Source organism: Piliocolobus tephrosceles, chromosome 5, assembly GCF_002776525.5.
Source record: "Piliocolobus tephrosceles isolate RC106 chromosome 5, ASM277652v3, whole genome shotgun sequence".
Taxonomy (NCBI): Eukaryota; Metazoa; Chordata; class Mammalia; order Primates; family Cercopithecidae; genus Piliocolobus; species Piliocolobus tephrosceles.
In genome coordinates, this window is record NC_045438.1 from 86,889,828 (window position 1) to 86,905,481 (window position 15,654).

At 38.2% G+C, this 15,654-nt stretch overlaps 1 protein-coding gene across 12 annotated transcripts in view; it reads left to right on the forward strand.

Annotated features, from left to right (window-relative positions):
• The window catches only part of SNX14 (sorting nexin 14), a 93,619-nt gene extending 85,667 nt beyond the window's left edge, over positions 1-7,952 (forward strand). For 10 of the 12 annotated variants that reach the window (XM_023205225.3, XM_023205226.3, XM_023205229.3 and 7 more), the window contains 3 exons: positions 5,370-5,461; positions 6,136-6,192; positions 7,443-7,650. In XM_023205225.3, the coding sequence (XP_023060993.2) occupies positions 5,370-5,461; positions 6,136-6,192; positions 7,443-7,481 (188 nt within the window). In that variant the 3' untranslated portion in view covers positions 7,482-7,650. Of the gene's footprint in view, positions 1-5,369; positions 5,462-6,135; positions 6,193-7,442 lie in introns of all 12 variants that reach the window. The other 2 variants (XM_023205223.3, XM_023205230.3) reach the window with 1 other exon arrangement.
• Positions 7,953-15,654: the final 7,702 nt, after the last annotated feature.

The following is a 15,654-nucleotide window of genomic DNA, read 5'->3' on the forward strand; positions in this document are numbered from 1 at the left end:
TCTGGTCTGGCACATAAGAACCTGGCCATCATCACTCCATCCTAGTAATAAGCAAAAAGCTGAATGCACTAAAAAAACTAAACAGCTCTTAGATACACCAGAGAGTGAGGTCATATGGCAAACCACTGCCTCCCAGATTGGAGAGAATCATAGCTAGCTGGAGCAGAGAAACCCGTGAACTCAAAACCCCGGAGAAGTCAGTGCTGAGCTAGGGAAACTTGAAGTATAACTGACCAATTGCTACAGCCTTTTAAATCTCTTTTTAAGAGATTAAAAACTCTAGGGGATCACGTCATGGGATTACCCATCCACATTTTTTTTTTTTGATACGGAGTCCCGCTCTGTTGCCAAGGCTAGAGTGAAGTGGCATGATCTTGGCTCACTGCAACCTCCACCTCCTGGGTTCAAGCAATTCTCCTGTCTCAGCCTCCTGAGTAGCTGGGATTAGAGTCTCGCACCACCATGCCTAGCTAATTTTTGTATTTTTAGTAGAGATGGGGTTTCACCTTGTTGATCAGGCTGGTCTTGAACTCTAACCTCAGGTGATCCACCTGCCTCGGCCTTCCAAAGTGCTGGGATTACAGGCATGAGCCACCGTGCCCAGCCCATCCACACTTTTTTTGTGAGTTTTACCTCCAGGGCCTTGACCAAGATCCCACAGTGAATATTGGAGAAAAATCCCCAGGTGCTTCTGGCAGCGGGGCCAGAAGGGAACCATTTTGAAATACATTAGTCAGGGCACTCTGTTCTTGACAAGGCCCTACCCTCAGGAGAAGCTATCTAACCAGAGCCTGACTGACCTGAGGGAAGGGAAATAACCAACTCTAGCCATCCCTGGCCTTCCACATGGAAGAAGGGAAATACCCAACTCCAATCCACTCTAGCCATCTTGTCCTATGCAAGGGAGCCAGAAGCATGTGTGAAGTTCACAGTTCAGTGGTACAGGCTCACTAAAAGATTGAGACCCCTTCCTAGGACTATAGAACCCTTCCTCTCCCTCTATATTTTATCACCACATTACTAAAGGCCTGTTTGCAGCAGTTCCTCTTAACTTCTGCGTCATGTCCAGCTATCAATAAAAAAAATTACAAGACATATTAAAGGCAAGAAAATACAATTTGATGAGAAGGAGCAAGTATCAGAACCAGAGTCAGATATGGCAGTGATGTTAGAATTATATACCAAGTAGGATTTATCCCAGGTATTCAAGGCTGGTGTAGCATTCATTCAAAAGTCAATTAAGGTAGTCCATCACATCAGCATGCTAAAGGAGAAAAATCATGATCATAACAGTAGATGCAGAAAAAGCATTTGACAAAATCTAACACCCACTTATGATATCAGCAAACTAGGAATAGAGGGGAACATCCTCAACTTGATAAAAAATATCTACAAAACACCTATAGCTAACATCACACTTGATGAAAAACTTAAAAGCTATCTCACTAAGATGAGGAACAAGGCATGCTCTCACTACTGCTTTTCAACATTGTGCTGGAAGTCCTAGTTAGTGCAGTAAGACAAGAAAAGGAAATAAAGAGCATACTGATTGAGAAGAAAGAAATAAAACTATCTTTGTTCACAGATGACGTGATTGTCTATGTAGAATATCCAAAAATTGACCAAAACACTCCTGGAAATAATAAGTAATTTTAGCAGGGTTGTAGGATATAAGGTTAATACACAAAATTCAATTACTTTTCCTGTATATCATCAATGAGCAAATAGTATTTGAAAATAAAAAAAAATATATACCATTTGCATTAGCACCCCGAAAAGTGAAATACTTGGGTAATAATCTAACAAAACATGCACAAGATTTATATGAGAAAAATTGTAAAACTTTAAATCAAAGAACTAAATGGAGAGATACTTTATGTTTGTGGATAGGAAGACTCTTCTTTCAAGATGTTGGTTCCTTTGAACTTCATCTGTAGATTCAATGCAGTCCCAGTCCAAATCCCAGGAAGTTGTTTTGTGGGTATTGACAAACATTTTAAAGTTTATATGGAGAGGCAAAAAGACCCAGAATAGCCAACTCAATTTTGATTGAGAACAGCAAAGTCATAGAATTGACACTACTTTTCTTCAAGACATACTATAAAGCTACAGTGATCAAGAAAGTGTGATATTAGCAAAAGAATAGACAAATGGATGGATGAAACTGAATAGAGAGCCCAGATACAGACTCACATAAATAATGTTAACTGATCTTTGACAAAGTTGCAAAGGCAATACAATGAAGAAAAGTTAGTCTTTTCAACAAATGGTGCTGGAACAACTGGACATCCACATACAAAAAAAAAAAAAAATTCTAAACACAGACTTTATACCCTTCACAAAAACTAAACTCAAAATCAATTATAGGCCGGGCACGGTGGCTCACGCCTGTAATCCCAGCACTTTGGGGGTCTGAGGCGTGTGGATCACCTGAGGTCAGGAGTTCAAGACCAGTCTGGCCAAGATGGTGAAACCCCATCTCTACTAAAACTACAAAAATTAGCCAGGCATGGTGGCGGGCACCTGTAATCCCAGCCACTCAGGAAGCTGAGGCAGGAGAATTGCTTGAACTTGGGAAGCAGGGGTTGTAGTGAGCTGAGATAGCGCCATTGCACTCCAGCCTGGGTGACAGCATAACTCCGTCTCAAAAACAAACAAAAAAATCAATTTTAGACCTAACTGTAAAAAGCAAAACTGTAAAACTTAGAGGATAACAAGGGAGAAAATGTAGATGACTTTCTGTTTGGCAATGACTTCTTAGTTGCAACACCAAAGACATGAACCGTGGAAGAAATAATTGATAATCTTTACTTCATTAAAATTAAAAATTTTGCTTTGTGAAAGACACTATAAGGAAAATGAAAAGAGAAGCCACAGACTGGGAGAAAATACTTGCAAAAGACATATCAGATAAAGGACTGTTACCAAAAATGTACAAAGAAATCCTGAAACTCAACAATAAGAACACAACCTGATTTTAAAATTGGCCAAATATCTTGACACCTCACCAAAGAAGATTACACATAAGCATATGAAAAGATGTTCTACATCATATGTCATCAAGGAAATGCACATTTAAAACAATGAGATACCACCACACACCTGTTAGAATGGCCCAGATCCAGAACACCAACACCACCATTTGCTGGTGAAGATTCTCATTCATTGCTGGTGGACATGCAAAATGGTACAGCCACTTTGGAAGACAGGTGAGCAGTTTCTTACAAAACTAAGCACACTGTTACCATAAGATCTGGCAATTATCTTTCCTGATATTTATCCAAAGCAGTTGAAAACATGTCCACCCAGAAACCTGCACATGATTGTTTATAGCAACTTCAAAATTGCCAAAATTTGGAAGCAACCAAGGTGTTCTTTATTTAGGTGAATGGATAAATAAACTCATACTTCTAGACAATGGGATATTATTCAGTGCTATAAAGAAATGAGCTGTCACATCATGAAAAGTCATGGAGGAGCCTGAAATTCATCTTACTAAGAGAAAGAAGCCAATCTGAAAAGACTGCATACTGTATAATTTCATCTATCTGATATTTGGAAAAGGCAAAACTAAGAAGACAGTGGATTGGAGGGGAGGGAGGGATGAATAGGCAGAGCACAGAGGATTTTTTAGGGCAATGGAACGATAATGGTGATTACATATCATTATCTATTTGTCCAAATCCACAGAATGTCCAACACCAAGAACGAACTCCAATGTAAATTATGGACTCTGGGTAATAATGATGTACCAATGTGTGTTCATCAGTTGTAACAAATGTGCACTCTTGTTGGGGATGTCGATAGTGTGGGAGAAAGCATGTTTTGGGACAGGAAACATATGCGAAATCTCTTCCTTCTGCTCAGTTTCACTGTGAACACAAAACTACTTTAAAAAAAGTCTATTTTAAAAAGAGAAGAGGGCTTAGGACAGAACCTTAGAGAATTCTTAATATTGAAGAACTAGCCTTAGAATAGTTCTGCTGTTCCTTGTGAAAATAATTAACTTAAATGTCTGCTCTGAATATAAAAGTGAACATAAGCTGTTTTTAGTAAATTTTCTGTAGGCAAATGATGAAAGAATTTTTTTTTTTTACCTGTTTTCTGATATAGTGACCCTTAGTGTTCATACTTTTAACAGTCTCAGCTTTGATACTCAGAAACAACATGGAGAGCCAGAGAATACAGTAATTTGTTATTTTGCTGAGGCACAAATTCAAACCACATTCGCTTTAAGACTCCCGTTTGGGAGAGTAACTTAGCTCTTAAGTAAGCTTAGCATTCCTTTCTGTAAGATTCTCTGCTCCTCATCTCTTGCTTATGACACCTGAAGGATCTGAAGGAATCACGTGTCTGTGTTCATTAGTTTCATGCATATTAATTGGGAAATTCCATGTAGTATTGGTGAGTTTGAGGATTAACAAAGATTTGTATTGGGCCACATATCTTGAAAATACCAAGGATGTACTATGCCTTTTGTAAATTAAATTTGGCCTTGTCTCCTAGCATTAGAATATTTTATGACTAACACTAGGTGTTTAGTTATGATAGGGGGAAAAGGATAAATATTTGAGTACCTTGTTTATATAAGAGTAACTTCTTTTTTTTCTGCTTGGGGAAAACATTCAGTGGAGATCTTAATAAGGATTGACTTTTCTTTTCTTGGTAACAGAATGGATATTAGTGGTGGATGACATCTATACAGCCAGACACAAATCTGAACTTGTTGGACCCTAAATAAGTGTTTAAATATTTGTTATATTTCCTAAAATGATTGGTCTGTAAGATGGTTAATAGTAACTTATGCAAAAGTCCAGAAATTAGGTGTTCATATTCACTGAGAAAAGTCTGCCTTAAAAATTAAACTTCTTTTTTCTGATATTAAGAGCACTATGAAAATATATAGAATAAAAAGCAGAAACTATCTTCTGCCCACTGTGTAGAAGTTGGCTTATCCTCCATTGGGTGTTAATCCTTACATTTTTCCATGCATTTCTATACATGTGTGTACAGATGTGCAAACATCATTTTTGGGTTTAATTTGTTTTGTTTTCCCTTGGTGGGGTAATACAATAAGTATTATTTTCCAACTAGCAGTTTTTTTTTTTTTACTCCAGCATTTCTCAGCTTGCATTATGCATTATGCATTGTGAATTTCCAAAAGTGGGATACATGATACTGCATGTGTCAACTTGACCTTAAAAACCTCTTGTCCAGGAGCCTCTTATAGACACACTGGTTTGGGGAGTACTGATTTGCAGTTTTTGCCTAGTATCTGGGAAACAGGGTGGTGATTTTGCTTTATGATCCAGTTAATGGTGAGTCACTTTATAATATAAAATTATTTCACATGTGGCCTTTTTGTTTAGATCTGTTAGTCAAGTGTATTGGTGAAGAAACCAAGTATGAAAGCATCAGACTTCTGTTTGATGGCTTACAGCAGCCAGTACTCAACAAGCAGGTAAAGCACATTAAAGCTGATAAACTCGTGTTGACTAGGTTTGGTGAATGACATAGTAAGGTGTCTGGTAACTCATTAGCTGTATAAATGACACTATACTAAACCAAGGCAATATAATTTTAAACATTCAGATAGGAAAAAAGTTTTATTTGTGTTACTCTTTTTGTGTCAGTTTTTTTCTTAATAAGATGAATTATTTTGATTTAAAATTAATATATAGTAATTGTAGAAAATTTGGAATAGAAAATTCATGAAATACAGTAAAAAATTAAAAATTGATAATTCCATTGTTCAAGTCACATAGAATAACCAGTTAACATTTTTATGTTTATGGTTTATGTAAACTATATATAAGCTTTATATATTCTGTTGAGATATTGATACATTGTAATTTTGTGTTTTTGTTTTTCTAAAAATTAAAATACTTAACATAAAAATGAATTAATGAGGCATAATGAAGTGTCCTCATGCAAACACATGTGTACTTATTACCTATTTTGGAAATAGAACAATACTGATACTACTGAGGCTATTTTTGTGCTTGTTTTATATTATCAATCCCATTCCTTGCGTTCCCACTTAGAAGTAACCACAGTCTTTAATTTTGTGTTTATCATTTTTATGGTTTTTATGTTTAGTGCCTTAACATTATTATTCTTTTTTTGGTGCTTTAGCTGACTTATGTTTTATTGGACATTGTGATACAGGAACTGTTTCCAGAGCTCAATAAGGTAACTGAAAAGCAGTAATTTTATTCATTATTTTCTTAATGGTATGCTGACATTTATTTTAATTAGGGACATAAATGTAAGAAAACTCTTGTCTCTGTTCTCTGTGATTCTTTAAAAAATTAACCTCAGCAAATTGCCTTTTATATTTTCTTTATTAAACATGCCCAAACAAATCTGGGGGACAGCTATTGAATAGCTTCTGCTTTGACTTCATCCCTTTTTAATTACAAGCAGATAGGGACCCTATACAGTCTTTCCAGGAAAATTGAGTTTAAGTCCTAGCACTAGAATAGGCCAAGCTCAGTGTTGTCATCTGCACCATTGTATGCTGTGTAAGTCAGAAACTTGAGTATTTTTGAAGCAATTTTTATATAAACCCAAGCACAAAATGAACTAAAATTAGAGCACGATCATATTATTATTATGTTGAATCTTGAGGATTTTGAGTTCTGAGCAAAGTTTCAAGTCATTATTTTCTGTCTTTTTTTTTTGACTAATCCTTTTGGTTGGATGAAACAACTATTGTTCAGTGCTGTGATATTGCAATGAAGTGTCACTTTTGCAGAGTAAAGGAAACCAGATTTGTGCTATTTACTTATTATAAACTTTCAAGTTGGCCAGGCGCGTGCCTCACGCTTGTAATCCCAGCACTTTGGGAGGCTGAGGCAGGGGATCACGAGGTCAGGAGATCAAGACCATCCTGGCTAACACAGTGAAACCCCGTCTCTACTAAAAATCCAGAAAATTAGCCGGGTATGGTGGCAGGTGCCTGTAATCCCAGCTACTCGGGAGGCTGACGCAGGAGAATCGCTTGAACCCGGGAGACAGAGGTTGCAGTGAGCCGAGATAGCAAAGTTGGACTCCAGCCTGGGTGACAGAGCGAGACTCCATCTCAAAAAAAAAAAAAAACAAAACAAAACAAAAAAAAACTTTCAAGTTATTATGATATTAAGTGCATGTTAAAACAGAGTGGCAGTTACAGACTTTATATCTCTAATTTTCATGGGAATCAACAACAGGAAACCTTTAGCTATGTTTGAGACTTCATAAGGTCTGTCATTAAATGTTGCCTTTTATTCTCATATCTAGAACATAGATATTACTTGCTCCATATGCCAACCAATTTATTTTGGTTTACAATATATGTGTGTCTTAGGTTAGAATTTTAATTCTAACTAGAGCTGTTAGGCAATTTACAAATGAACCTGTGTCTTCTTGTCTTATGTTAAATGGATTTATTTTTACTTTAGGTACAAAAGGAAGTTACCTCTGTGACATCTTGGATGTAAACACTTGGATTTGGTATAGAATAACCCATTGAAATTTCTGCTGTGCTAGGGTGGTATAAATGTACTTTTTTGGGTATATTCTTATATATATTATGTACATTGCTCTCTGAAATTTTAATTATTTTTTGTTTTTAATAAAGACTAACACAAACTTAATAATTAAAAGTGATTGAGTCTCATAGCCTTTCATTTGCTAGCTGTGATCCAAATTTTATTAGAACATACGTCACTTGTTATTGCCATTTTTAAAAGAGAAAATTCATAATGATAGGGCAAACAGATAAGACTGATAAACTTTGTACTGTATAACTTTGAAAATAATTATGCCTAGTATGGAGAAGCAGGAGTAAGATCTGATTTTCTTATTTAGAGTTAATATATTTTAGTAGATTGGTTTTCCTTTTTTTATTTTGTACATAGTTAACTGTGTATCTATAAATAAAACATCCTATATGAGTTTTTCATAATAAACAAGGGACTTCTCTTTACTCTTGCTGGGTGTCTGACAGGCCGTAGCCCTGTTCGGTGTGAAAACTGAATACTTACGGATACTCGTGATTGTGTGGTTGCCTCTAAGTTTCACTGAATTGTCTGTAACTATCAATATATTCCCAAAGCTCATATAAACAATTTAGGCAAGTAGACTTTTAGTTTATGTTGTCTGTTATCTCTTCAAAAGAAAAATGTAGAATTACTTATACTTCTTGAAAGTTAACTTAAAAGATTATTTTTAAGGAATCAGTGTTTCAGAATTTTTGCAATTCCTTACCATGTCGTGCAGTTATCCTTGAAACAAGTTTGTCACGATTGAGCATTTTGCATTAGGTTATTGGCTGTAGTGTTTATTCAGAAAATTTATTGAGCTTCATCCATGTATTAGACACTAAGCTGGGTAATGTGAGAACACTGAATATAATTTAGAAAATTAACAAATTTAATTATTCATTTTTCTCAAGATTTCAAAAAATGGTTGTTAGGTGTTACACATTTTTTAAAAGGTTTTCTTAGCAGTTCTATTATACTTTTAAATACTTGAAAGTTCTAGGATATGTATGAGTTTCTGTGAATCAGTGGGTTTTTTTTCTTTTCTTTTTTTTTTGAGATAGAGTCTCGCTCTGTCGCCCAGGCTGGAGTGCAGTGGCCGGATCTCAGCTCACTGCAAACTCCGCCTCCCGGGTTTAGGCCATTCTCCTGCCTCAGCCTCCCTAGCTGCTGGGACTACAGGCGCCCGCCACCTCGCCCGGCTAGTTTTTTGTATTTTTTAGTAGAGACGGGGTTTCACTGTGTTAACCAGGATGGTCTCGATCTCCTGACCTTGTGATCCGCCCGTCTCAGCCTCCCAAAGTGCTGGGATTACAGGCTTGAGCCACCGCGCCCGGCCCGAATCAGTGGTTTAATACCAAGCCTTAATGAACAGTTAATGATTTCTCAGGGACAGGTGGAAAATTGATCAAACCATTCACATTTAAATCCATGGCATTTTGAATATTATTATTTAAAATGTCATAGGTAAACTGGAAAAATAAAATATTTTCCAGCCTTTTTTATGTCATCCTTACCTGTTCTTCTTTAAATTGTGATATTCTCTTTATTTAGATAAGAAAAAATTTGTGGGTGTATCATGTCTACTTGAGTTGCCGTAACAAAACACTAGACACTGGGTGGCTTACACCACAGACATGTACTTCTCACAGTTACGGAGGCTGGGAAGTCCAAGATCAAGGTGCCAGCAAATTAGGTTCCATTCTGAGGCCTGTTCCCTTGGCTTGTAGGTGGCTGGCTTCTCGCCGTGTGCTCACATGACCTCTTGTATACATGTGAAGAGGTAAAAAGAAATCTCATTCTTTCTTCCTCTTCTTAAAAGGCCACCAGTCCTGTTAAATTACGGTCTGACTCTTTGGACTTCATTTAACCTAAATTATCTCTTAAAGGTTCTATCTTCAAATATAGTCACATTGGGATTTATGGTTTCAGCATATGAATTTTAGGAAGATACAGTTCAATCCATAACAATAGGTGAGCTCTATTTAAAGAAGATGTTTTGTATAAATGTCTGTACATATAAAATTAATAAACCACATTATGAAAGCGGAAAGGAACTAAAATACAATCCCTATTTAATTTTCCAGGCACTTTATATACATCATCACAGCAAGTCTGAGGTGGTGTTTCTTCTATTTTATAGATGAGGATATGGGGCCCTGAACGATTGGTAAAATTAGAATTTGAACTTAGTATCTCTCTAGTCTTCACGTTCTTGTCACTGTTGCACCGTGAAAGGAACTTGTTTTCAGATGTAGTCACTCTCTGGATCCCTTTAAAAAATATGCTCCCTGATTTATCTCAAAAATTTACTTTGTACATTCCTTTCTATTCATGTTTGTGTGTGTCCTCTAGTGTATGAACTTCATGAAGAACACATTTTTAAATGTGTTTACATAAACAGAGCTGTCAGTTTTTCTGGTTGGGGGAGATACAATGAAGTTAAATAGATGTGAAAACACTTTGAAATTTATAAAGAACATTGTAAGATTGTGTTAAAAGTATTAAATTTTTTTTCTTCAACTTGTAAGTTCCGGGGTACATGTGCAGGATGTGTGGGTTTGTTACATAGGTAAACGTGTGCCATGGTGGTTTGCAGCACAGATCAACCCATCACCTAGGTATTAAGCCCAGCATCCATTAGCTATTCCTGATGCTCTCCCTCCCCCTGCCCCCTCCTGGACCCCCACCACAGGCCCCAGTGTGTGTTGTTCCCCACCATGTGTCCATGTGTTTTCCTTGTTCAGCTCCCACTTGTGAAAACATGCAGTATTTAGTTTTCTGTTCCTGCGTTAGTTTGCTGAGGATAATAGTTACATATTAGAAGATTCTGATTGAAAGCATTTAAATTACCATTTATTGACTTCCTAAAAAATGTTATATTTTTACAATAGAAGTATAAACAGAAGTCTCATTTGCCCACTGTTGTTCTTAGCAGACTGTATAATGACATATGTACAAATTATAATTTCAGATATAATCAACATGAGAATAAAAAATGACTGACTGAAGAAACAAATGAGTATGTCTTCTTAGTCCACTATACAGTAGTACTCTTTAATCTGCAGTTTTGCTTTCCAAGGTTTCAGTTACCCAAGGTCAACCAAGGTCTGAAAAACGGTATAATAAGATATTTTGAAAGACCGCACTCACATAACTTTTGTTATAGTATGTCATTGTAATCATTCTATTTTGTTAATCTCTTACTGTGCCTAATTTTACATTAAATTTTATAGGTATGTATGTATAGGAAAAACAGTACAGTCATGCTTCATAATGATGTTTTAGTCAATGATGGATTACATATATGACAGTGGCCCCCTAAGATTGTAATGGAGCTGAAAAATTCCTGTCGCTTGGTGATGTAGCCAACTTAATGTCATAGTACATTTGTGGTGATGCTAGTGCAAACCTGTATTTCCAGTCACATAAAATTGATAATAAACCACTGTGTTACTGGCTTATATATTTACTATAGTATACTTTTTAGCATTACTTTAAGGTGTACTCCTTCTGCTTATAAAAAAAAAGAGTTGACTATAAAACAGCTCAAGACAAGTTTTTCGGGAGGAATTCCAGAAGAAAGCATTGTTATCTTAAGAGAGGACAGCCCCATGCATGCTATTGCCCCTGAGTACCTTCAGTGGCACAAGATGTGGAGGGGGAAGACAGTGATGTTGATCCTGTCCCTGTGTAGGCTTACGCTAGTGTGTATGTGTCTTAGTTTTTTGTTTTTTTAAACTTCTGTGAGACGGGGTCTCACTTTGTTATCCAGCCTGGAGTGCAGAGGCGTGGTTGCAGCTCACTGCAGCCTCAAACTCCTGGGCTGAAGGGATCCTCCTGCCTCAGCCTATCAAGTAGGTGGATTCCCACGTGTGAGGCTGAGGCGGGAGGATCCCTTGAGCCCAGGAGTTTGAGACCAGCCAGGGCAACAGAGTGACATCCTTTCTCTGCAAAAAAAAAAAAAAAAAAAAAAAAAAGGAAAATTAACCAGACATGGTGGCACATCCCTGTAGTCCCAGCTACTCATGAGGCTGAGGTGAGAGGATTACTCGAGCCTGGGAGGTTGAGGCTTCAGTGAGCAGTGATTGTGCCATTGCACTCTACCCTGGGCAACAGAGTGAGACCCTTTCTCTAAAGAAAGAAAAATAAAAATAGAAAAAAAGCTTATAGAATAAAATATAGTAAAAGAAAATACTTCTGTACAGCTGTACAATATGTTTGTGTTTCAGGCTAGGTATTAGAAAAGTGTCAAAAAGTTAATACTACTGTCAATCATTTGCATGTTGTGGGCTTTCCTGAATAGGATGGGGATAGGTAGAATTTTAAGCAGTGATCAGATAATCAAGGGACCAGCAGCCTGTGTTATCAGTGCTGTAGTTCTAGAGAACAGCAGTTACTGAAGTTACATTACTAGTTTGTTCATTATGGCTTTTATTCCCCAGTAGTAGACGGGATCTCTTTTCAGTTTTACCCAGAGGTAGATTTTTTTTTTTTCTTTTGAGACAGAGCCTCACTATATCACCTAGGCTGGAGTGCAGTGACGCGATCTCGGCTCATTGCAACCTCCACCTCCCAGGTTCAAGTGATTCTCCTGCCTCAGCCTTCTGAGTAGCTGGGACTACAGACATCCGTAGTAGTCCCCTGGCTAATTTTTGTATTTTTAGTAGAGACGGGGTTTTGCCATGTTGATCAGGCTGGTCTCGAATTCCTGACTTTGTGATCTGCCCACCTCTGCCTCCCAAAGTGCAGGATTGTAGGCATGAGCCACCCTGCCCGGCCTCAGAGATAGATTTTCGTTGAAGAATGAGGCAAGGCTAGATGAAGAAGACTTACAGAGATTAATGATACATTTATGTGGTAAATGAGCAGGAATGATGCTATTTGTATTTCTTAGTGCTGACACAAAATTTGTGATCACATAATCACAGTTTCACAATGTGACGAGTTAGTGAAATTTTCAGCAGCACTGTTTGTATTAATGCTAATATAAAGTCTGTGCATTGTGATTTTACCAGTAAAATAAAACATATGTTTATCCTTCAAATGTATAGCCTTCCCTGCTTCATCTGTGGAGTTTAGAGCTGAACAAAGAATCAACATCCAATTAAGAACATCAAGCTCAGTTAAAAATTTGATTAGCCATATTTATTTATTGCTATAAAATAATACTTTGCAATATCGTAGGGGCTGATTTCATTACTCACATGCTTACAGATTATTTAATGACTTGTCTTACCAAAAAGTCATTTTGTTTACTTCTCTGGCATTTTTGACTTTCATGAAAATCTGGATATCTCACATGTGAATATACATTATTGGAGGGAAAGTTAAAAGTGTAGTTTTTAAGGAAGACTTAGAAGGCGATTTTTTTTGTTTTTAACTTTTATTTTTTACATGTTTTGTACATGAATTCATATTCATTTTCAGAGGGGCCATTTCTGGGTAATTTTTAAAGAAAACCGGGTTTAGTTGGCTCATGGTTATGCAGGCGGTATAGGAAGTATGGTGGTGGCATCTGCTTTGCTTCTGGGGAGGTCTCAAGAAACTTAGGACAGAAGGCAAAGGGGGAGCAGACACATCACATGGCCAGAGCAGGAGCAGGAGAGAGAGCAGGGAGTTGCCACATACTTTGAAATGACCAGTTTTTTTTTTTTTTTTTTTTTTCAGACGGAGTCTGGCTCTGTCGCCCAGGCTGGAGTGCAGTGGCTGTATCTCGGCTCACTGCAAGCTCCGCCTCCCGGGTTTATGCCATTGTCCTGCCTCAGCCTCCCAAGTAGCTGGGGCTACAGGCACCCGCCACCTCGCCCGGCTAGTTTTTTTTTTGTATTTTTTTTTTTAGTAGAGACGGGATTTCACCGTGTTAACCAGGATGGTCTCGATCTCCTGACCTCGTGATCCGCCCGTCTCGGCCTCCCAAAGTGCTGGGATTACAGGCTTGAGCCACCGCGCCCGGCCGAAATGACCAGTTTTTATGAGAACTTACTGTCACAGTACCGATGGTACTAAACCATTTATGAGAAATCTACTTCCATAATCTAGTCACCTCCTACTAGGCCGCACCTCCAATGCTTGGGATTATAATTCAACATGAGATTTGGGTGGGGACACATACCCAAACTGTATCAGAAACCAAAAGGCTGGAGTTCATTCCTCAGTCAGCCTTCTATCTTTATAAACTTGGGCTTGAACCAGGCTCAGCAATTTAGATGTTCCCGTCTCTATGTAGGCAACATACCAAGGCACAAGAATAGTCAAATGTCTTTATGGGTTTTAGCTGGCAAAGATGAACCCAGCAGCTCTCCAGCCTTAGTCTGGGACCTGCAGCACCAGGGCTGTGTACTAAGACTGTTTTTGTGGTGGCATTTTAGCCATGCCTCACTTACCTTGCTGTCCATTTTCTAGGATAGCTTTCCAAGTTGCTTGATTTGGGGAGCAAGCTAATACCCCTCTGATAATGTCTGTGTTTACAGAATATATTTTTCTCCAAGTATCCTAATGAATAATGAGCCTAGTATAATTTTCACTGTTGTAACTAATATGCCAGCCATGCTTGTCATGGATTAGAGTTAATTGTTTTTATATTCTAGCTAGCTTATTTGTTAACAATGTCTTTCATGAAGTATTTAATTTAGGTTCTTAGAGGTCTCAGAGGCACTACTCACTCGAAATTTGAGATCCTTCCAATTTATTGTAAAACTCCAAAGCTCCTTCCTTGATTGCATTGGATAAGAAAACTGGTTCCTTTTGCTGTATAGGAGCTAAAGGAGCTCAAAATGTCTTCGATTTTGTCAGGGAAAAAAACCCGAAAAACGAAAATATGGGACATAGAGCTGCAGGTTGCCCCAGGGCTGCTGCAGCTGATTATGGAGTTATACTGAGGACTGGCAATCAGTTGAACTGTATCCTCCAAAAAGATCTTGAAGTCCTGTGGCGGGACTTCCATCCTAACCCCCCAGTAACTATGAATGTGATCTTATCTGGAAAGAGGTTTTTGTAGACAATTAAGATGAAGTCATTATAGAGCAGGCACTAATCCGGTATTATTGACGGCCTTATAAAAGGGAAATTTGGGCACAAATATAATCAAGTAAAAAAAGAAAAGGATGTAAAGACATGGAGAGAATACCATATATAAGCCAAGGATGCCTTAAGCTAGAGGCTACCTGGTGCTAGGAAAGAGGCATGAAACAGATTCTCTCCCACTGCCCTCAGAAGAAACCAACACTGCCAGCTTGACCACAGACTTCTAGCCTCCAGAAGTGTTAGATGATACATTTCTGTAATTTATACCAACCAGTTTGTGTACAGGAACCTTTACCTAATCTTGGCAAGCAGCTATGGCTTCTTGCCAAACCAAACATCCATGGGACTACTTACTCACAGAGGTAGCAACTTCTTCTGAAGGACACCTATTAGCAGCTTAAACTTTGCTCTAAGAAACCCAGCCTACTCTTGTGGCAGACTGCTAAAGGCAGCTACTGCTGTGATCTGAATGTTTGTTTTCCCCCAAACTCTGAATGTTGAAACCTGATCATCAATGTGATGATGTTGGAGTTTGGGCCTTTGGGAGGTGATTGTGTCATGAGGGCGCTGAATGGGATTAGTGCTTCCAATAAATGAGGCCCCAAAGTCACCTGCCCTCTTCCGTCTTCTGATGACACAGTTGGTGCCGTCCATGAATCAGGAGGCAGGCCCTCACCAGACACCAAATCTGCTAGTGCTTTGCTTTGGGATTCCCCAGCCTCCATAACTGTGAGAAATAAGTTTTCTGTTGTTTATAAGCCACCCCCCCATTCTATTGTATTTTGCTATAGCAGCCTGATATCATTTGGCTGTATCCCCACCCAAATCTCATCTTGAATTGTAGCTCCCGTAATCCCCATGTGTCGTGGGAGGGACCCGGTGGGAGGTAACTGAATCATGGGGGTGGGTTTTTCCTGTGCTGTTCTTTTGATATGGAAGTCTTATGAGACCTGATGGTTAAATAAAGGCAGTTCACCTCCAGATGCTCTCTTGCCTGCTGGTATGTAAGATGTGCTTCTGCCGCTCCTTCATCTCCTGCCGTGGTAGTGAGGCCTTCTCAGCCATTTGGAACTGTGGGTCCATTAAACCTCTTTTTCTTTACAAA